This window comes from Galeopterus variegatus, unplaced genomic scaffold, assembly GCF_000696425.1.
Source record: "Galeopterus variegatus unplaced genomic scaffold, G_variegatus-3.0.2 Scaffold2781, whole genome shotgun sequence".
NCBI lineage: Eukaryota > Metazoa > Chordata > Mammalia > Dermoptera > Cynocephalidae > Galeopterus > Galeopterus variegatus.
In genome coordinates this window covers 138,539-160,035 of record NW_007728892.1, presented here as the reverse complement: position 1 = coordinate 160,035, position 21,497 = coordinate 138,539, and the positions used below count along the sequence as shown (strand labels likewise).

At 38.4% G+C, this 21,497-nt stretch overlaps 1 protein-coding gene across 5 annotated transcripts in view; it reads left to right on the top strand.

Moving 5' to 3' along the window:
* SPARCL1 (SPARC-like 1 (hevin)) overlaps positions 1 to 21,497 on the top strand; it is a 37,058-nt gene that overhangs the window by 11,435 nt on the left and 4,126 nt on the right. For 4 of the 5 annotated variants that reach the window (XM_008582972.1, XM_008582976.1, XM_008582975.1 and 1 more), the window contains 9 exons: positions 7,752 to 7,816; positions 10,613 to 10,762; positions 11,124 to 12,116; positions 13,385 to 13,457; positions 14,415 to 14,533; positions 15,027 to 15,147; positions 16,412 to 16,548; positions 18,397 to 18,545; positions 19,164 to 19,312. In XM_008582972.1, the coding sequence (XP_008581194.1) occupies positions 7,763 to 7,816; positions 10,613 to 10,762; positions 11,124 to 12,116; positions 13,385 to 13,457; positions 14,415 to 14,533; positions 15,027 to 15,147; positions 16,412 to 16,548; positions 18,397 to 18,545; positions 19,164 to 19,312 (1,945 nt within the window). In that variant the 5' untranslated portion in view covers positions 7,752 to 7,762. The remainder of the gene's footprint in view (positions 1 to 7,751; positions 7,817 to 10,612; positions 10,763 to 11,123; positions 12,117 to 13,384; positions 13,458 to 14,414; positions 14,534 to 15,026; positions 15,148 to 16,411; positions 16,549 to 18,396; positions 18,546 to 19,163; positions 19,313 to 21,497) is intronic. The other variant, XM_008582977.1, reaches the window with a different exon arrangement.

Sequence of the window (21,497 nt, the reverse complement as noted above, 5' to 3'; positions counted from 1 at the left end):
CACCACTGGGGTGAGCAATTGTTTCTCCTATTAAATGCACTGGCCCTCAGCAAGGTACAACATGAGAAGCTTCGACCACGTGCTGAATCCTGAAGGGACTTCTGCTGGGAGCGAGTGCTTTCATTAGTGGTTCACACAAGAATTAGATACTCATCAAAGCACACAGTTGTTCCCCAGAGGGTCCCAACACCATGAGAATGAGGCTACTTGGAACTATTCTTAGGTATTATTTGCTGTTTTTCTTAATCCTAGAAGAGAACTACTCCCAGTGAATAACTCTTGGCCCATTTACAGAGCCAAAAGCACTTGAAATTCCTCTGCCAACTCGCGAATTTAACAACTGACTTACTCTATTAACAAAAGAGAGACAATTTCCACTGAATCCAAAGAGATCTTATATTATACTCAGAGAATTTAACCAATAAGGGAAATTCAAATAAGAGCAGTCAGAAGAGAAAGCCAAGAACCAGGCATTCGAGAGAAAGAAATTCTGAGAAGGTAGAGAATAAAATTAATTAAGCGGTAGAGAAAAGAGCTAGAGGCAGAAAAAGAATAGGATTAATCTATCTGATCATTTTAAGGGCTAGGCTTCAGAAGGTAAATTGTCATACTATTAACAACATGTAGCAAATCTTTCTAATACTAAGTCCTGCAACATTACGAATGCCACGCACCTTCAGGTGAGCCATACTTAGGAGTAGATTCAGGATTTGTGAAGCCAGGAGTTCATACAAATGTGCTGGGCCTTCTTTTTAAAAAATAGAAAAGTCAAAATCAGGTACAGGACTTTGTATGAAGCCTGTGCAAGTGAGGGGTCCTGAAACTTTACCTTCTTAGTTTTGTGGTACATCTATTCTGACCATAATGTACCCCAAAGAAAATGCATAAAATAGTGTGAGGGGGATAAATAAATGCCAATATGAGAAAACCCTGAATTCACAGAGAAAAAGGAAATAGAAGGACAGATATTTATAATAGGACTTGAGCAAAGAAAAATAAATATGATCAAAATAATTTCTCCCACTACCTCATGGAACAAGGAAAGGTGAAGACCTTGTAAAGGGCAGGCAAATGCTTGAGGAAAAGAACAGAAAACTGCCTACATGGATCCATGCCCTGTGGAGTTCTGGAATGAGACACAGTGAGATTAGTGTGTGCTACAGTAAGATGAGTAACTCTGAAAGGAATGATGAAGAGGTGTGGAAAGGTGGCTATCACACAGTCTTGCCTAAGATAAGTCTGTGGGGAGCCTGCAAATATAATTAAAGTAATCCCTCAATTACACACTATAGAAGAGGGGGAATGTTCTAATTTCTCCTGAGTAAGAGAAATAGAGCTTTGAGAATGTGCCTGAAAAGCCATCCCTTTGGATGTCCTTTGGCTTCCATGCTCCTCAGTCATGACTAGGCATGGTGGCCAAGAGGGATGTTCAGAAAACTCTCATTGGATGGATACTTCTGTAAAACGGAGGTGAGGTCACAATGGGAATGCATACGTGGTACATAGATGAAGTGCTTAGCATACTACCTGGCATATAGTAAAATCTCAAAAAGTATAAGCCATTGTATTAACTACTATTGAATGGTCAATTAAAAAATGTACTTTTTTGATAAAATAGTACTTTAATGATCATAAGTGATTCTACTACTACTACTCAAATGAATCTACTTGAATGCTATTCCACGCAAAAGTATTTAATTTTATTTCAATTATCTACTGCTACTTACAAATTTAGTGACTTAAAACAAACACTGTTTCATGATGTCTCAAGATTTTGTGGGTCAGGAATTTGGGCAGGTCACTCAGAGATATTCAGCTGGCAGATGAGTTGGTCTGGAATGTCCAAGATGGCTCCAATCACATGTCCTGTGCCTTTGCAAGGACAGATGGAATCTGGGATTGGCAGGGACTGTTGAACAGTGTCTTCTGTGGCATGACAGTCTCTTACAATGTGACTTGGGAATCCCAAAACCAGTATAAAAAGATCCAGGTAAAAACCCCAAGACTTTTTATGACATAGACCCAGAAGTCCCAGAACATCACTTCTACCTCAATCAGTTGGTCAAAGTAAGTCACTAAAACCAGTCCATACTCAAAGAGAGAAGTAGACTCTACCTCTCAATGATAAAAATAACAAAGAATTTATAGCCTTTACCACAGTATTTACACATATTAAATGAGAAATGTAAGAAATTGTCTCAAGACAGCTACCCATGCTACTTAGAATGGAATTCACATTTGTGAATGTTTGATTCTTAATGGGAGATCTATTTCTGCCACCCCAATGATTCATCTGAATATGTGTTTTAATGGTACATGGACCAGCCAATAGAAGAACTCTAGACATTTGAGATTCCAAATGCTAGATTTCCCCAGAAAGACCATACCTGTAAAATGCAATCTAGCTGTCATCTTCTAAAATTCCAGATAAAGTTGTCTTGAAAGTTTGGTAATGAGACACCCTGTTCCTAACAGAATGAAAATCTCTCCTTGAGGCTTCTAATCACCCTTCATCGTTAACCCTTCTAAATCCATGTAAAGAAACAGTAGTATGAAGTAAAGAAAGAAATACCTTAAGGACTCTAAATGAGGGAATGAATTAAAGTCTCTGCTAATTATTAATTACTGAGATTAGTAAGCCATTTTCTGCCTTAAAAGTGTTTAAAGAAGTTAACCCTTCTAAATCCATGTAAAGAAACAGTAGTATGAAGTAAAGAAAGAAATACCTTAAGGACTCTAAATGAGGGAATGAATTAAAGTATCTGCTAATTATTAATTACTGAGATTAGTAAGCCATTTTCTGCCTTAAAAGTGTTTAAAGAAATGATAACATCTTTCATTTCATTTTTATAGCTGGTGAAATTACCAAATGACTACATAATCACATTTGAGTCTCAAAACAACTCTAGAAGATAAATGAGAAAGGTAGTATTATTTTTCCTGTTTTGTAGATGAATAAACCTGTGACTTGACCAGTCTCTTGGCTGGTAAAAGGAAGTTCAAGTCTGGGACTTGGATCTTCCAATTCCATGCAAGTGTTCTTTAAACTGTGCTGCTGCCTCTAAATAAGCTCACACATTTGGGCAGAATAATATTTCTCTACTTGTACATCAATACTGCATATTTAAGTGTTCAAGAATAATAACCCTGTGTATTCATAAAATTGTCTCATTTCTACATTTTTTCATTTAGAGTTTTATTTTCTTTCTGAAAAAATAATCTGCATTTTTGTAGCAAGTGCACACCAAATTTGAATATCTCAAAATAAATGACTTTTTACTTATCCAAAAATAAATGGCATTCATCATACTTAGTAAGGACATCATGAATTTTATTGTCAAAGTACTTTGCAAGCATCAGCTAATTAAGCTTCCCTGAGTTTTCAGTATGACAGTTGTTTTCAAAATATCTCTCATTTCCCAGGAAAGTTCTCCACTCTGTCTTACTTATTCAAATCAGCACATTTGTTCAGTTCTTAAAATAAGAAGCTAAAGGCCATGAAATTGTTTTGATCAACATGTGGCAAATATAATTAGTTCCATGAGACAAAAATGCACAGTGACTGGTCTGAAGGACAAAGTGAACACAACAGAACTCCAGGCCTTCTGAATTCTAGATATTGGATTGTTCACAGAGTCCTTTGAAAACATAACACAGGCATTTTCCTGCTTGAATCATTCTAAATGACATAGTTATGTTCTATCTTTAATTTTTTTTTTTTTCAATTTCAGAATGGAAATAAACATGAGACTCCTGAAAAATAGTTCCATCCTTGGACACAGTAAACAATCACATAGGAAATGGCGAGCCTGTACAACTAGCTACCTAAAGTTATATGACAAACTGTCTACTTGTCCTATGCCTTAAAATGTCTTCCCTACAGCTATGCCAGGCTTCTCAGCATTCCAATAGCTCTTTTGGGTTAAGACCATTGTGAAAATACCTCTTACCTGAGAATAGAAAGATATTAACTCAAGAATATTCTTATCACTTAAGTATGAATTAGATGCATTTTAAAAAATAAAAAACTAGGATTTAAATGTATTGAATATAGGACAGATGAATTTGTTTCTCATGAGTGAACTAAATGTAAATATGTTTTGGAACTAGGACTCTGGGCAGCTTGAAATCACCTAGGGGAAGAAGGTGTGGAAGGAGGGGGGCAAAAAAATAAGGTTCTTTTTTCTTACACCATATTTAATACAAGACAATTTTTATTTCCCTTATTTAAAACTTAATACAAGCCATAAATGGCTATAGTGATAATATTGGTGAGAGGCAGCAGGCAGAGCATGGAAATAATAATCACTTACATGTGTATGGCACTTCAGAGTTTGCAAAGAGTTTCCCAGTGGCTCCCTTTGACATTCATAGAAATTGTTATTCCCATTCAGTAGATGAAGTTTGGAGAGATTAAGTAATTTGCTCAGGTAGCATTTAGTACTTGGCAGATAAAGGGCCTGAAGCCAGAGCTTCTGGCTTCTAGTATGTAGCTTGTTCCAACAGGCTGTGTTGTGAGAACACAGGACACTGAGTTGAAAGCTCAGCTCTCTAATTCGAGCTTAATTTTTCCTAAGCCTTGCACATTTGGCCAAATAATAGATTCTTTGATCTTCTTTTTCTTTATATTCAGTTATTATCTACCCTCCTTTCCTCATTGAATCAAATGAGACATTATACAGGAAAACACTTTATAAATTGTGAAATGCTATATAAATATAAGAAAGGCATAACTAAGTCCATCTTAATGAATTGATATTCCTGTGCCCTGCCTCAACACATCCTTACAATTAATCTTTCTTCCTTCTTGTCTAAGGAATCCCTCCTTCTCTTCAAAGTTAAACCTTCACCTTACATTTTAAAATTAGATCAATACTGTCTTGCCAATGGCTCAAGGACCTTGTCTAGTTTCTCGTATTTCAGTTACCTATTGCTGTATAACAATTCACCCCAAAATTACATGGCTCAAAAGCATATCCCTTTATTTCTTCATGATTCTACAATTATTGGGCTCAACTGTGTGGTTCTTCTGCTGATTTTGTCTGGAGTCACCCATGTGGCTTCAGTGAGCTGTGAGCACATCAAAGATGATCTCATCCTCCAGGGTCCTCTCCACATGGCCTTTCATCATTTTGTTTCCTGTACACCATTTCTCAGGAAGCTTCCAGAGAATGTGCTCCATCAAAATGAGGGAGAAAACCAGGAGAGAAAAATAGGGGGCCCAAAAAGCAAGAAATCAAGCACAAGAAAAATGCAAAGGCCAAGGAAGTGGTGAATAAAGATCCCAGGAGAAAAGAGTACAGCAGCCTGGGGTCCACCAGTCCAAAGGGAGCAAGAAAACCGAGGCTCTAAAAGTGACATCCCCGAAAGGAAAAATGGAACCAAGGGGTTTCCTTAAGGGGTAGCTGAGGGGCCGGCCCGGTGGCGCACTGCTACAGTGCGCCGCTTGGGAGCACGGCGGTGCTCCCGCCGAGGGTTCGGATCCCACACACAGACCGGTTCCCACTCACTGGCTGAGCGAGGTGCAGGCGCGGCACCGAGGGTTGCGATCCCATTGCCGGTCCCGGTCCGGTGCAGGCGCGACACTGAGGGTTGCGATCCGTTGCCAGACACGAAAAAAGACAAAAAGGGGTAGCTGATCTTGTTTTGTTGTTGTCATTGTTAACATATTAAGAGGAATTTTAAAATTTCATTGGAGAATTTAGGAAGAGTAAGTGATGGGTACAAGGAAAAGTATATAAAAAACTTAGAAAAGGAGGTAATTTCTAGGTCTAGGCCCCCCCAAAAAATATTGCTCAAGAAAAGAAATTTAATTATGATTCAACATAGGAAATTACTACTTGGCTCAGTTATAAAGAATATTTACATTGTCATGAATGTTAAATAAGAATTTAAACAAGAATTGTGATAAAATTATTTTAGGAAAAGAGGAAGGGAAAGAGGAGAAGTGTATGTGTGTGTTGTGTGTGTGTGTCGTGTGTGTGTGTGTGTGTGTGTGTGTGTGTGTGTGTGTGTGTGTGAAGTGGTGGCTGTTGCAGTATTATAGCTGATGTTGTTTTGTTGTTGTCATTGTTAACATATTAAGAGGAATTTTAAAATTTCATTGGAGAATTTAGGAAGAGTAAGTGATGGGTACAAGGAAAAGTATATAAAAAACTTAGAAAAGGAGGTAATTTCTAGGTCTAGGCCCCCCCAAAAAATATTGCTCAAGAAAAGAAATTTAATTATGATTCAACATAGGAAATTACTACTTGGCTCAGTTATAAAGAATATTTACATTGTCATGAATGTTAAATAAGAATTTAAACAAGAATTGTGATAAAATTATTTTAGGAAAAGAGGAAGGGAAAGAGGAGAAGTGTATGTGTGTGTTGTGTGTGTGTGTCGTGTGTGTGTGTGTGTGTGTGTGTGTGTGTGTGTGTGTGTGTGTGAAGTGGTGGCTGTTGCAGTATTAAACCAATAGAGCAATCTTTAACATACCCTATTAATAATCGATAATAATAATACTCTTAAAATATTCATATATTTTAAAATATCTGTTTGAGGGCCGGCCCCGTGGCACACTGGGGAGAGTGTAGCGCCGGGAGCGCAGCGACGCTCCCGCCGCGAGTTCCGATCCTATATAGGAATGGCCAGTGCACTCACTGGCGCAGTGTGGGTGACACCACACCAAGGGTTGTGATCCCCTTACCGGTCACGAAAAAGACAAAAACAAAAACAAAAAAAACACACCTGTTTGAGCATGTTATCTAGAAATATTGAGGTAAGTAGCAAAGGAAACTGCTCACTTTCTTTATAAGCCTCAGAGTCTTATGTAAAGTTTGGTAGATACATATAAAAGGGTACTTCAAAAAGTTTGTGGAGGGCCAATATAAATCTTTCCATGAACCTTTTGAAGTACCCTCTTAAGAATAAAATTTTGATTACAAAAAAATAACTTAAAGAAGTCATCCACTATTTCTGAGAGAGTCATAAAAACTCTATTAAAGACTAAAAACTGTATCCCTAATCCCAGAGTTCAGACTTCCAGTGATACCCTGCAAAAAAATACAAGCACCTGACTACTTTTAGAAACCATAATTATATAATTGGTGTGGAAGGAAATGTCTTGGACCCAGAGTTCTCCCAAAGGGCAACTTACTTAGCCTGTTTGAACCTCACTTGTCTCATTTCTGAACTTAAAAAATTTGTTTGGAACTAACTAAATTCAAATGAAAAGTGAATAACAAAGTGAGATGGACCAAGTATAAATGCCAGCATCCCTTACAGAGGATAAGCCTTCACTCAGATCTAGCCGACTGTTGTCACAAAGGCCCATTGTTGCTAAGAGGCACAGATGGTTCAAGAGAAACAGGAAATCTGGGTTTTAAAATGCTGGTTTAAAATGCACAGAGCCTACCAAACCTGACATACCATATTACTTCATTTTGTGACTTTTATCTTCACTATGAATATTCACAAATCTTAAGACCCAAGATCTGTGTAGAGCCTTTACTCAAAGCAGCGCGGTCATGAAAGGGAGATAGGTTCTGCCAAACACAGCGGGGCCAAAAAAAAAAAAATCAATTTTCACAGGGACACATTTGGGTAAGAACTGTCATTAATCTGTCTTTTCAGATATGGTAGTCAACAAAAACAATCACCTTTAAATATAGAAAACAATATCAAGCTCAGTATTTGCTAAAATTATCTTTTAATCTTTTACAAGGAAACTTTTACCCACCACTGATAATTATCTCTTTGGTTCACAGGTCTAAAAAGTATGAAGACTGTGCTGCTTTTCCTATTCTTTTTGGGAACTGCAGCTGCAATCCCGGTAAATTTCCTTTCTTCTGATGTTCCATCTGTCCTTCCTGACATTTAGTTTGGAAATCCTCTATTTAAAAGAAAATGTTCTTATATATTTTAACCACTTATAGAGCGATTGAAATGATCTTTTTTTATTTTAATTACATTCTTTATTGCCCGAGCAGAGAATGGATGAGTAGAAGAAACCAGAATAAGTTACTTCTTGTAAATGTATTTTTTTCAGAACTATCAGGTTACACAAGTTGCAATAAATATGCATCTGAAAGTGTCAGCTATCAGTTTATTAGCCACAGAATGTACCCAAATACCAAATGGACAGGAAGAAATAAATTATCCTTCAGAGGCTCATCACATCAGTATGAGAAATCTAAGAATTTAACTTGGAGTGCATATCCACACTCCCCAGCAGGATTTTCTTCAAGATCAGATACTGGCTGAGAAATTCAGAGTCTATAAAAAACACTGGAACCAATGGGTGAGGGGGAGGAAATGATATGGTAATCACAATTTGGCTCCTAACTCATCCTTGGGGGGTTGTCCGAGCAAATACGTGGAAAGTAGACAGGACTAGAACACTCTCTTCTTCAAGGTCAGGTAAACTGACCCCACCATTCACACAGCAATAGAGCAGCCATACACAAATCAGATCATTTGAGACCATGTCAGCAGCCTCAAAGCAACTTAAAAGTTTAAAAAAAAAAAATGGAACCATGGCTTGTATGATCATTTTGGATATCCCATAAATGATCTGTATCATCCTTAATTAAACCAAAGGACTTGTGACTTTTTTTTTTTTTTCCTCTTTCACCAAATAGAGGAATCAGCCTTCTCTAAATAGGCAAAGCAATTTCTCTATTGTCCCTTCCGTCCCTTACCTTCTAGGTCTAAGATTCTGTCCTTGCTTCTCTGATAACTGGTGGCTAGCTTCTGCTTGACAGCTAAGAAAGCAAAAACAAGCTCCACACCACCCAAACCAAGCAGCTCCTAGAAAACAGAATTTATGACTACTACTAGGAATTGCTTAAATCTGGAGCTACTCCAACTGAAATTATACATCATACTCTGAAATTACAAAAGTGGGACAAATTAAAGTTCAACACAGAAAGGAGCTCCCACAGAACCATTGTTTTCTCCTGAAAATGTGTTTTGCCCTTGCAGTGGTTGCTGCTACGTAAATGGGCATCAAAAGTGTCTTTGAACCAAATGTTTGAATGACGTGCCTATATACAGACACACATTCCAGGTATTTCCTCTCTAAGACAATTTGTTATATGCAAACCCAGCCACATGCTAAAAAACTAAATTTCTTCTCACAGAATTGACCTGTTTAAAATCCTGTATCACTTTCCTCACCTGCCTGAATTCTCTAGAAGTTAAGTGGATTCTGTGTTGTTGGGAGATTACAATTGAATTTCCAGAAGGCATGTTAAATAAATATACATGCGGGCATAATCATAAAACAGAATTTCAAGTTCAGAATATTTCTGAAAGAAGATAAGCTGCCAGTTTTTTTGTGTATTTCTTGCTGCTTGTGGGGTTGGAGGAGTTGAGGAGGAGGAGAGCAGAGAGGAAGAGCAGTTATCCTCTAATAAGCTTAAAATCCACCCATCCATTGCCTCCCATGATGCCCCTGTCAGCAACTCACCAAAGTTAGTTAAAAAGGAGATAGGAAGCAAGAGAGCAAACCAAATCTAAAATAAATTCTGTACTCCATAGCTTTTTGTACATTGCACAATCAGCACTACAGGATCTGTTAATGGAGTAAAAATGAATCAATCCAGTAGAATCTGAGTTGTATACTTACGCCTGGATATGTCTGCCATCTGCGTGTCCATCACATCTCTATAATAAAGATCTACGGTGAATACCTGCCTCAGATATTGGACAGTCCATTTATTTCCACTATATGATATTACTATCATAATAGTAATTTTAACTGGGGTAACTCCTTAAAATTTATGAAATAGTGTATATATATAACTTTGTCTTGATATTACTGCTCACTTCACCTTGAGAGATGGAAGGGTAGAAATTAACAACTTGTCAAACCACTGATAGAAAGTAAGTAGCAGAGTCAAGACTTGAAGGAAGGCCTCTTACCTCTGAATCCAGTTGTTCAGCTTCTCATCATGTATTACTGCCCAGCTCTTCATCTATGACTCCAATCTTGCTAGAAATAGAGACATCCTCTAATAGAAATAATACTCCATAGCTACCCTTCCTACTGTGTTTGGTGCCCTGTTTTGAATAGTCTTTGAATTAGTTCAAAGATTAAATTGCTTTTTATTAAAAGATTGTCTAGTCAATGTGAAGGCCAGTACTATTAAGAAAGCAAATGAATAAAAGTTTTATAATGTTTTCTGCTAATTATCAGCAAGTAGTTAAATGTCAAATTTTAAAAATGTACATGCTATATTCTGAGAATATTTTTATTTGACTTCAGCCTTCTTTCTGCTAAACAATACTACAAAATTCTAAAGTACAAATGCTTTGCAAAATTTGAAAAACACAGAAAATAATTTTAAAACTCAAAGATCACCATTTTTGAAATCTTTCCTGCTGTATTTTCCCCCAGTCTCTGCATATACAACTTTTTATTAAACATGATTGGGATTCTGCTTTCACTGTACATTATATTCTGGTCATTTGCTTGTATCCTCAAAAACTCTAGAGAATATCTTTTAACTGATGTTATGAGTGAAGTATATTGCTCCTAATAATGATGACAACAAAAGAGTAGCTAGCAATTTTTAAAATTAGCATCTAGACATAAATAACACAAACCAGTTTTTAATTTTTTCAGACAAATGCAGGGTTCTTATCTGATTATTCCAAACCAACTGCTGAAACATTGGGAACATCCGACAACACTGCAATCCCCATTTTAAGAGCTGAAGATGCAGAAAATGAAAAGGAAACTGTAGCATCCATAGAAGATTATCCCAACCATAAGGTAAAAGTAACATCATTATATTAATACAATTTTTTAATTCTCCAAAGTTCTCAGTTTCAAAGCATGGCCAAAGAGATTACCCTATTCATGTCTCAGTTTAATTTCTCTAAACATGATGATCACATCAACTGCCTACAGTCATTAGAAGAACTGTGATGGTTAATGAATTTTACTGTTCATTAACATGGGCGAAGGGCTATATCATTGTTTCACTTTACAAAATTCAAGTTCAGGCTAAACCTGGGGCATTTACATGATATGTATGAAGAAAAAGAATAATGAATATTTAAGTTTGGCTTAGGAATTATAAAATATGATTACATTATCATTTTTTTAAAGAATAAACTTTTTTTCTTTTAAGGCTGAAAAATCTTCAATACTAAAGTCAAAAGAGGAAAACCATGAACAGTCACCAGAACAGGACAAGAGTTACAGCCAAGAGGTGGGATTGAAAGATCAGGAGGACAGCGATGGTGACTTAAGTGTAAATTTGGAGAATACACCAACTGAAGGTACATTGGACCTAAAAGAAGAGATAAGTGAGCCTCAAAAGAAAAAACTCCCAGAGAACATTGATCTCCTTGCTTCTGATGTTAGTTCCTTTGTGGATTCTAACCAAGAAGAAAGTGTCACAAAGAGAGAGGAAAACCAAGAACAACCTATAAACGATTCACATCATCAGTTGAATAAGAGCAGTAAACATAGCCAAGACCTAAGGGGTCAAGTAAACCAAGAGCAGGAACCAAATATTCTCAATAGAGAAAAAGAAGAAGAAGATGATCCAGGTGAAGTTGGTACCCACAATGATAGCCAAGAAAAGGAGAGAGAATATCCCAAGGAGCATTCTAACAGCCAGCAGGAGGAAGACATTACCCCATCTGGTATTTTGGAAGAGTTCAATCAACCAACTCAAGTAAGCAAGATGCGGGATGACTTTGAGCAGGGTAACCAAGAACAAGAAGAGGATAACTCCAATGCAAAAATGGAAGAGGAAAATGCATCAAGCATCAATAAGCACATTCAAGAGACCAAATGGCAGAGCCAAGAGGGAAAAACTGGCCCTGAAGTTATCAGCAACCATGAGGAAATAGATAAAAAAACTGTTTCTAAGGCTTTGCTCAGGGAACCTACCAATGACAGTAACATCATGCCCAGAAATCATGGAGGTGCTGATGATGGGGGTGATGATGGCCCCAGGCACAGTGCAAGTGATGACGACTTCGTGCCAAGCCAGGACTTTGTGGAAAGTGAAAGAGCTCAATCGAATTACTACCACATCAAAAACGATGAGCAAAGAGAAAGAGCTCATGAAAATGAAAGCGTTGATACCAATGAACCTGGAGAATCCCAAGGGGTGAGATTATTTACAATGATGCTTATCCAATAATGTTAGCATTATCGATAAGCAGCCATGACCTTTCTCTGTGCTCTCACAGTCTCCTCTGTGTATCTCTATTAGTACATTACTAAAATATATCACAATTATTTATTTTTCTCTCCATCTCCATCATTAGGCTGGGAATGCCTGTTTTATTTGGGTTCCTCTAGAAGTAGATCCTGGATTTGAGTGCTGTTTAAGAAGTGCAGAGAACAAAGAGAGGAGTGGAGAAGTGATACAGAGAAGGAAAGAAAGCTAATAAAAGGAACATCATTAAAGTCATGTAAATAGTATTCTTCAGAATTATTCCATTTGGGGAGTGAAGGAGCTAGGACATTTATTTTGGCTGATGGTTGCTAGGAAGATATTAATTTCCCAGCACTTCCAGTCTGTCTTTTGATCAGGCCAGGCAGATTTTCATGGTTTTCCAGGCACAGAAATGTAAATACTGGCAGTTGAAAGTCCCTGGAGCTAGCTGGAATGATAAATTCTGACAGATCTGAAGAATGGGAGACACTAACCATTGCTGCTCTAATGCCTTGAAACCAGGTGCCATGCTATATTCAAGCTGAACCACCAGTATCTACCAAAATGCCTCTGACATAGTAAGAGATCCAGCAATGTTTGCTAAATTAGTTACAAAGATTAATGTACTACTTTATTAAGCAAACACACGCCAAAATTATAATCTGGAAACTGCAGTGGGGTGGGAGCAGGGGGAAGAATATTGCTATCTGGTTGTTTAATCATTTGGAGCTTTCGTGCAAAACCCTGGCAGCCACCCATCAGGAGGACTTGGCACAGCTTTTGGGAGCAAGGTTAATATTAACCTCAATCACTGAGAACTCTGCTGCTGTTCAGGTAGGAGTTTTCTTACACTTTAAAAACCTGCTAAGAAAGCTTCACCAACAACTTCGTAGAGATTACTCATGTAACTCTGTCTTAACTACAGCATCACAAGATAATATTACATTTATAGTGTTTTCTCAAATCCAAAGGGGAGATTCCAACTCTCATTGAGTAATCACCTGAGATACAGGACTGAATCCAGTTGATGAAGGTAGAAATGGGTCCTGTTTGCCAAGGATTCCAGTCTACCTTTGCAGTTGCACCTGGTTTCTGTTTTTGAGATCTGAAATGATTTGGGCACGAAAAATGCTGTGAAGGTATGCACAGTGGGAATAAAAATTAAGTAACTGCCTTTCCATGACTAAATTTAAACCTTTGCTCTTGTTATTTTAAAGGCCAAGAAAGCAGAGAGCTCATCCAATGAACATGAAACTTCAAGTGAAGGCAACATGAGAGTGCACGGTATTGGCGAGTATATGCTAAACAAGCTGTTTGTGACTGTATCAAGGAAGAGATGGAATCTGCCACTTCAGGCTTGTCTCTACCTTCCCTTTATGACTGCTGCACAGAATTTTTCCTCTCCCCATTCCTCCCCAAGGAAATGCTCCCATAAGTTGTTGACATTTTCTTGTGCATATTTGATATACAACTATGGGTAAATGTGTTTACAAATTGGAAGTCCTATTGAGATATGAGTGTAAAAGCTAGAATTCTTTTTCCCTAAATCCTTTTGCCTCTGAAAAGAATTAGTTCTACTTTTTTTATTCTCAAATCCACAATTTACTTGTGAATTTATTTATTTATTTGTTTATTTATTTTATTTTTTTTTTTTTGTCTTTTTTTTTTTCCGTGTCCGGCAACAGATCGCAACCCTCAGTGTCGCCCCCGTACCGGACCGGGACCGGCAACGGGATCGCAACCCTCGGCGTTGCCCCCGCGCCTCGCTCAGCCAGTGAGCGGGAACCGGTCTGTATGTGGGATCCGAACCCTCGGCGGGAGCGCAACCGCGCTTCCCAAGCGGCGCACTAGCACAGTGCACCACCGGGCCGGCCCATTACTTGTGAATTTAGATCCCATAATTAAGGGCCTAACTCCTACCCCAGTCACAGACATTTTGAATTTCCAATGAAATTCTCACAGCTTATTTAACTTCTGACCAACTTCAGACTATAACCATCTCAGGCAGGCCAAGAAGGGCTGATGGTTTTATAGCTGTAAAATAATCTGATGTCAGGGTGTTTCATCCGGAAATTAACACATTAGTTAAAGCAGTTTCTAATGTTTTCCCACTTTCAAATTTTCAAATTTAACGAGTTTCAAAATTTCTCCCTTACTAAAGAAGATGAAGCTAATTGTTTGGATGAATCTGCATTTACATACTTAATTTAGCTTTGTCCATGTTTCCTGTCCAAACTTTTCTGTTAGATTCTTGCATGACCTTCCAGTGTAAAAAGGGGCTCACCTGTAAGGTAGACCTACAGGGAAAACCTCGCTGTGTTTGCCAAGATCCAGTGACTTGTCCTCCAACAAAACTCCTTGATCAAGTAAGTATTCTACAAAATAGTCTTTAAGAGACATCAAAGGTTTAGTGATTTGAATAAAAATAGTTGGCCATTAAAATTTTTTGTTAAAAAAAGGTAGATGTGCAGGTTATCCTCCAATATTTGAAGTAATATTTGAAGTAATGTTGAACAGGAACAAATGCCAGCAAAATAAAAGAATTTCAACTGTGCCATAAAAAGGTAGTGATGGCATTTGAGCTGTTAAGACTCATTTTAAAATTCATTCTATCCTTGGAACATCTGCAGTTTTCATTCTATTGAGCTTATCTAGGCTAAATTGTCATCACCATTGGTATAGCTTAGTTGATTTTTTGTGTGTACCATATGGAAGAATTATGACTTTAATAGTCTTACATACCTGCTCACACCTTTGTCACAGCAAAGTTTATCAGACAGCCTATGAGCTTTAAGGAGCAGAGTGTTTTCCAGGGAGCATTTGGCTCTATCAGCTTTTTCTCTTGCTTATTTTTCCTAGGTTTGTGGCACTGACAACCAGACCTATGCTAGCTCTTGTCATCTGTTTGCTACTAAGTGCAGACTGGAGGGGACCAAAAAGGGGCACCAACTGCAGCTGGATTATTTTGGAGCCTGCAAGTGTAAGATTCCATTACTACTCTGAACCATCATTTCTGAGAAGTTGTTGGGTGAATATGTACATGCTTTAATTATATACACACAAACAGGATAAAGCTAACATAGTCTGAACTCAGGCTGCACATTAAAATCAACTGGAGAGACAAAAAATATAAAGAATAAATCCCAGACCTTAACCATAGGAGATTCTGATTGAATTTGAGTGGGCTGGAACCCTGTCATTGTTTTTTCACTTGTTTTTAAAGTAACCTAGACAATTCCAATGTGTGGCCAGGGCTCAGAACTACTATGATAATGTTATCCACTTAATAAAAGAGATGAATCACTGAAATTTTGCTAAATTATCTGCCCTCTTCCCAATTTAAGTTAAGCCTTTTCCAAGAAGTTTTATGACAACACAGTCTTCCAGAAGTTTTTAAAAATTTTCTTCCTTCCCCAGGATGCTCTCAACTGTATTTGGCTCCTCTTATCACTAAGTGATTCTCCACACATAGCAGTGCTCACTAATATTTCCAGTTCTCTCCTTCTGTGCACACAGAGGATTAAATTTGTAAGCTCCCTTGATGTTAGGTGTGGCCATATGACTTGCCATACGAAATGTGAGCAAAAATCATCCCTGTGAGTTCTGGGCAGAAGCCTTTAGAGCTGGTTTGTGGTTCTCCATGCTCTCTTCCCTTGCCACCACAAACCCTGAAGCCTTGTATGGAGATGGCGCCTCAAAACATGGTGGAGTCTCCATCATCCCAAGCCCCAGGGAGCCGGCAATGAGCAGAGCCCTCCTGCCAACTCATACAGTATTGGACTTGTAGCAAGATCGAGAAATAAACTTTTGCTTTTTAAGCCACTGAGATTTATCATTATTTATTACCATAGTATAAGCTAACCTCTACCTTGTCCTCTTTTCCTCTGATAAATAGCTCTTGTGCTCTCTATCTGTAAATTCTAACCCTCAGGTTCTACAGCAATGGTTCTCAGCCCCAACTACAACAAAATTAGTTTTGGAGCTTTTAAAACATCCTGATGCCCAGGCGTCACCCCAGACCAATCAAATCAAAATTTCTTTGAATGGAAGACAATATTTGGTATGTTTTTAAAACAATCCAGGCAATTTAATTGTGCTGCCAGGGTTAAGGACCACTGTTGTAATAATGCAGCAGTGAGGATGGTCTGCCAGTCACCAGAAGTTATTAAGCTTCCTGTTATGAGGACTTGCCATAGAACAGGAATAAAGCCCAAAGATTACAATATATTTTCTGCTTGTAACAGCTATTCCTGCTTGTACGGACTTTGAAGTGACTCAGTTTCCTCTACGGATGAGAGACTGGCTCAAGAATATCCTCGTGCAGCTTTATGAACCTAACCCTGAACATGCTGGATACCTAAATGAGAAGCAGAGAAATAAAGTGAGTGATCCATGGGTCAGCTACCTAAGTGTCTGTCTACAGGGCCAGAGAAAGAAAGGTGTGGTGGGGGCTGCCTACGTCTGCACTGTGGCAGAAGACCACTCTGCCACCGCATGTCTGGTTAGCCCACATGGATTAACAGAACAGTAGTGGTCACCATTCATGCCACAAGGTTTGGAACACTACCAAACTGCCCTATTCTTACCCAAAGGGCAGTGGCCTGAATAAGGGCTCTTTAACTCATACCTAGAGCAAGCTCGGTTGAGCAAAGTGAACATAAATTCGGCATTTATATAGTCAGGCCCAAACATGTTATTTAAATTTAAACATTTTTGCCTTCATAGGCCAGACACATATGTATGATATAAGGGAAATCCATTGCTCATAATGTCAGTGATAAGATTAAAAAGTGCAGAATATTGATTCCAAAAGCCTCCAGAGAAAATTCATTCATCAGGTAGTTTCAAGTGTATCCTAGGTACCAGGAATTATCTAAGTACTGAAAACACAGCAATAAACCAAACAAAATCTCTGCCTTCACAAGCTTACATTCTAGGGGAAAAGACAGACTCTAAACAAATGTGTGTGTGCACGTGTATATATGTGTACATATGTGTACACACACATGCAAATATATAAACAAGCAAATATATAAATATATGCAAATAACAATTTATAAAAATATAATCAAATCAGCAAATACATGTATAAGATATGTTTGATGGGATGAAAAACTATGAAGAAAAATAAAACAAGGAAAGTGTGCATGAATAGTGTCAAATGTTGTTTGTAGGTTGTAAGATGAGGACTGAGAGTTGGCTGCTGATTGTGCATGTGACAGTCAGAGTTAGACTTGACAGGAGCGTCTCAGAAGGTGGGTCCCGCGAGAGGGAAGGCTGACTAGGTTCAAGCAAGAATAGGAGGAAGAATGTGGAAGCGGCAAGTAGCAAGTATAGACAATATTTTCAAGAAGTTTTGCTGTAAAGAGAAATGGGGTGGCACCTGGAGAGGAAAGTGAGTTCAAGAGTCCTCCTGCCAGTGGGAGATGGTAGAAGAGGTTTGTATGCTTCTGGAAATTACCCAGTAAAGAAGGAAAAATTAGTAAGAAGCAGAGAATGTGCATAACTCCCAGTATGTTCTTGAGTAGGTGTCCCAACCAGATGAGAGCTGGGCTTTGACAGAGCAAGCTCATCACTGGTAACAGGGAAGGAAGTTGGCAGATGTGGTCATGACAGCAGGTGGAAGCTCTGTTTGACTGCTTCTAATTACCCAGTGAAATAATAGGTAACATCACAAGCTGAGAGTTTCATATGCATTGCTCAAGAATAACTTCTATCCTCCCTCTTTAATACATCATCACAGAGAGCCTTGAGAGCATTAGATATGAAACAGGGAAATTTCAGCAGGTGTGGCTAACACACTAGCCTAAAACGAGACTGAGCAGGCACTGGATAGAGCACATAGAGGATGAAGAATGGAGTTCGCCAATGGGGGAAGGAGCAGGGCTTCTCTCTAACTAATCAAAAATTTTGCCTAAGTCCGTTCAGCCCTTTTCATCAAAACCTTCTCAGAGTTTTAAGGAATGTGGAGAATGTTACATGCTTAAAAGAAAAGATCAGAAAAAGACAATTTCTCTGAAAACCATAGTTTTTTAATATCAGCTGTTATTCTATGTACACATAAGAAAGACTATAGTATTGATTCTAAGGTATTTAATTTGGTTGTGCATGATGTCCTGGGCTTGTTTTCCCCATCACGTTACCGCTACTCTTCAAGTAAAGTTTAGCAAGTGACAATTCCACGATGCTTGTCTGATTGTCTGATAATCTTCTCCCTTCCTAATCCCAGGTCAAGAAAATTTACCTGGATGAAAAGAGACTCTTGGCTGGGGACCACCCCATTGACCTTCTCTTAAGGGACTTTAAGAAAAACTACCACATGTATGTGTATCCTGTGCACTGGCAGTTTAGTGAACTTGACCAACATCCTATGGATAGGTAAAAACTTTTTACTTTGCCATTACTACGTCATCTCTCTGATAGAATGCCTACATATCTATGCAAAAGAGAAATTTAAACAGATTTAGGAAATTTTCCAGCTCCACTTTTGAACACTGAAATGCCAAACAAACACCATAATGAAGTCTAAACACAAAACTGCTTTGAAAAAAAACAGAATATGACTATGCCACAGCTCCCAAGTTTACATGTGAGGGTCCAGCTTCCCACAGAGAGCTCTTCAACATTTTTCATTCTTGATCCTAAATTCCCAAAATAATCTAACTGGCCCAACTTGGGTCAAGTGCCAATATCCAGAACAACCAGGTATGGCCAGTGTGTAAGAACCAGTTTGTACAAACATGATTGCTGGGTGTACCCCTATAAATTTAGGGTGAAGGGAAGACAGTTCTCAGTGAAGAGAGAAACCTTGTGAATCAACATCCCAAAAGGTGTCAACCTGACCCACAAAGAGTTTATTTCTTTTGCAGCTTTTATCAATATACTATTTATTTGGCATACACAATAACCTTATGGAAGAAAAATGCTCCTGCTGATTCTGAGTTAAATCTTCATACACAAGCTACTCGATTAATAGGTTAATTTATTTCATTGCAGAGTCTTGACACATTCTGAGCTTGCTCTTCTGCGAGCATCTCTTGTACCCATGGAACACTGCATAACTCGCTTCTTTGAGGAGTGTGACCCCAACAAGGATAAGCACATCACCTTGAAGGAATGGGGCCATTGCTTTGGAATTAAAGAAGGTAAATTCATCATCAGCCAAAGGAGAGGGGTATCCTCTTCCCCAGGCAAGCCCTAAGTAAGCTTTGCAGGCCTCATAGGTCCTGCTGTATGTTCAGATTGAAGCCTAGATATAAAAATGTGGCAGCATCCCAGATAGAACCCAGACCCATATGAATGATGTCAATTTCCTTTCTAACATGTATTCTACAAGCAGAATACTTATAAAAATTCAAACATATTCCTAAAAATGGTTTAAATTGTCTTTTCCAACTCCTATATTAAAAAGACAAAACATATCCAAGTACAACTCCCCCCCACTCTGTCCCACTATAATCAAGGGGAGGAACTTATCTGGGATAGGACATATATATGTATGCCCTTTTACATGACGTGCTTTTAAAGGACTGATAAAAAGACAAATTTGAACAGAAGCCATTTATTTAAGGAAACCAGTTGCACTTCACTGTTCCTTTTGAAAACTTCTGGCAGCTCTTTAGTATGTAAGTTCATTCCTGCTCTGTGCTGGGCGGTTATCAGGGAGGAGCAGGAAGGGCTTAAAGTCCAGAGGCTTGCAAAGCTACTAATGATCTTGTTTGCGCACTGTGGTTTGGCTATCATTATGTTATTTTGAAGAAGGGAAAAAATTATCCCATAATAAACCAATAAAGCAGATATTAAATATTCAGTCAGAACAAGTAAACAAGTTACTGCTTCGGGATGCAGCTAGGGAAAGAAAAAAAAATCTCTATTTATAAGTACACCCTTCCTTCCTTCAGGGCTGAGAAATCCACAAAAGATAAATTTTAGCCAGTGTTTTCCTGAATTTTAACTGCCTGTGATCTGAACTAGATGTTTTCAAATACTCCAGCTGTGTCATTAACTAGCTATGTGAATCAGGGCATGCCACTTATGCTTCAGTGAGTCTCATTTTCCATATCTGTAAAAGTGTGGGCCAATCAAGAGGTGGAGGAGTCTTCATTGATTTAGCACCCATGACATACCATATGTTGACTTACAACCATGTCAATCTTTAGAAAAATCTTCCAAGTGAGACTGATAGGGTAAACAAGTCAGATCATGCAAGTCCTACTAAGCTATATAAAGATACCATCCTAGGAGTACTGGGGAATCACCGGTGTTTCAAATAAGGGAGTGATTTCCCTGAGTTTATATTTAAGAACACATCTTCCAGTTACATTATGGTGAGGCCAGAGAGGATTTGAGATGTTGCAGTAAATTCAGGCAAGAACTGATGAGAACTTGAACTAGGGGAGTGGAAGTAGAGAAAAAGAGAAGTAAACATATTCCAGATATACTTAAAAATATAAGCATACTCAAGTTGCATAGCATGTAGACATAAGAAGAGCGTCTGACAGGAAATATGGGGTGGGGGGAAGCAGACAGGTGAGAGATTGAGAGAAAGACAAGTGCAATGCCCAGGTTCCTGGCTCAGGCCAAGCAGGATAACTAGAGGACCTTTCACTGAGATGGAAAAGACAAGGACAGAAGACAATTTGGGGAATCATCCAAATGACAAACTCCATTTGGACACATTAAATTTTTAAGTACTTGGGAGACAATGTACCATTGGTAGCTGAATATATGGGTCTCCATTTCAAGACAGACCTTTGCAACTGAAATACATATTTGGGGATTATGAGCACACAGAGAGCAATCAGCACCAGGGAAGGGAATTAATTCCCCCAAGGAAAATGTGTTGAGTTACATGGAAAAGGGTCTAAGGTCAAACACCCAAGAACAACACCTAGATGATAGAGCAGCAAGACGGAGATCACCAAAGGGAATGAAGAGTCTCTCCTAAAATGAAAGAAAATGAGGATAGTGCCATGTTAACGGTGTTTCAGAGAAGACGGAGAGAGCAACAGTGCCAAATGCTGCTGAGATGTCAAGGAAGATAAAAGACTGAGAATGATCAATAAGGATATCCTGGTGGCCTTGGTAAGAACAGTTTGGGAGGAATTGTAGGGATGGAAGCCAGATTCTACAGGTTGAGAAACGGGAGATGGGAAAGGGTAAAGAGTGAATGTTTGAAGGCAGGAAAGAGCTAGAGGGGGATATAAAGTTGAAGGAAGCATTTTTGAGAATAAAAGAATCTTGAACACTCCATTCATTCATTCGTTTATTCACTTATTTGCTCAATGGATTTTTATTGATGGTCTACATAGCTCCAGGCACTGTTCTAAA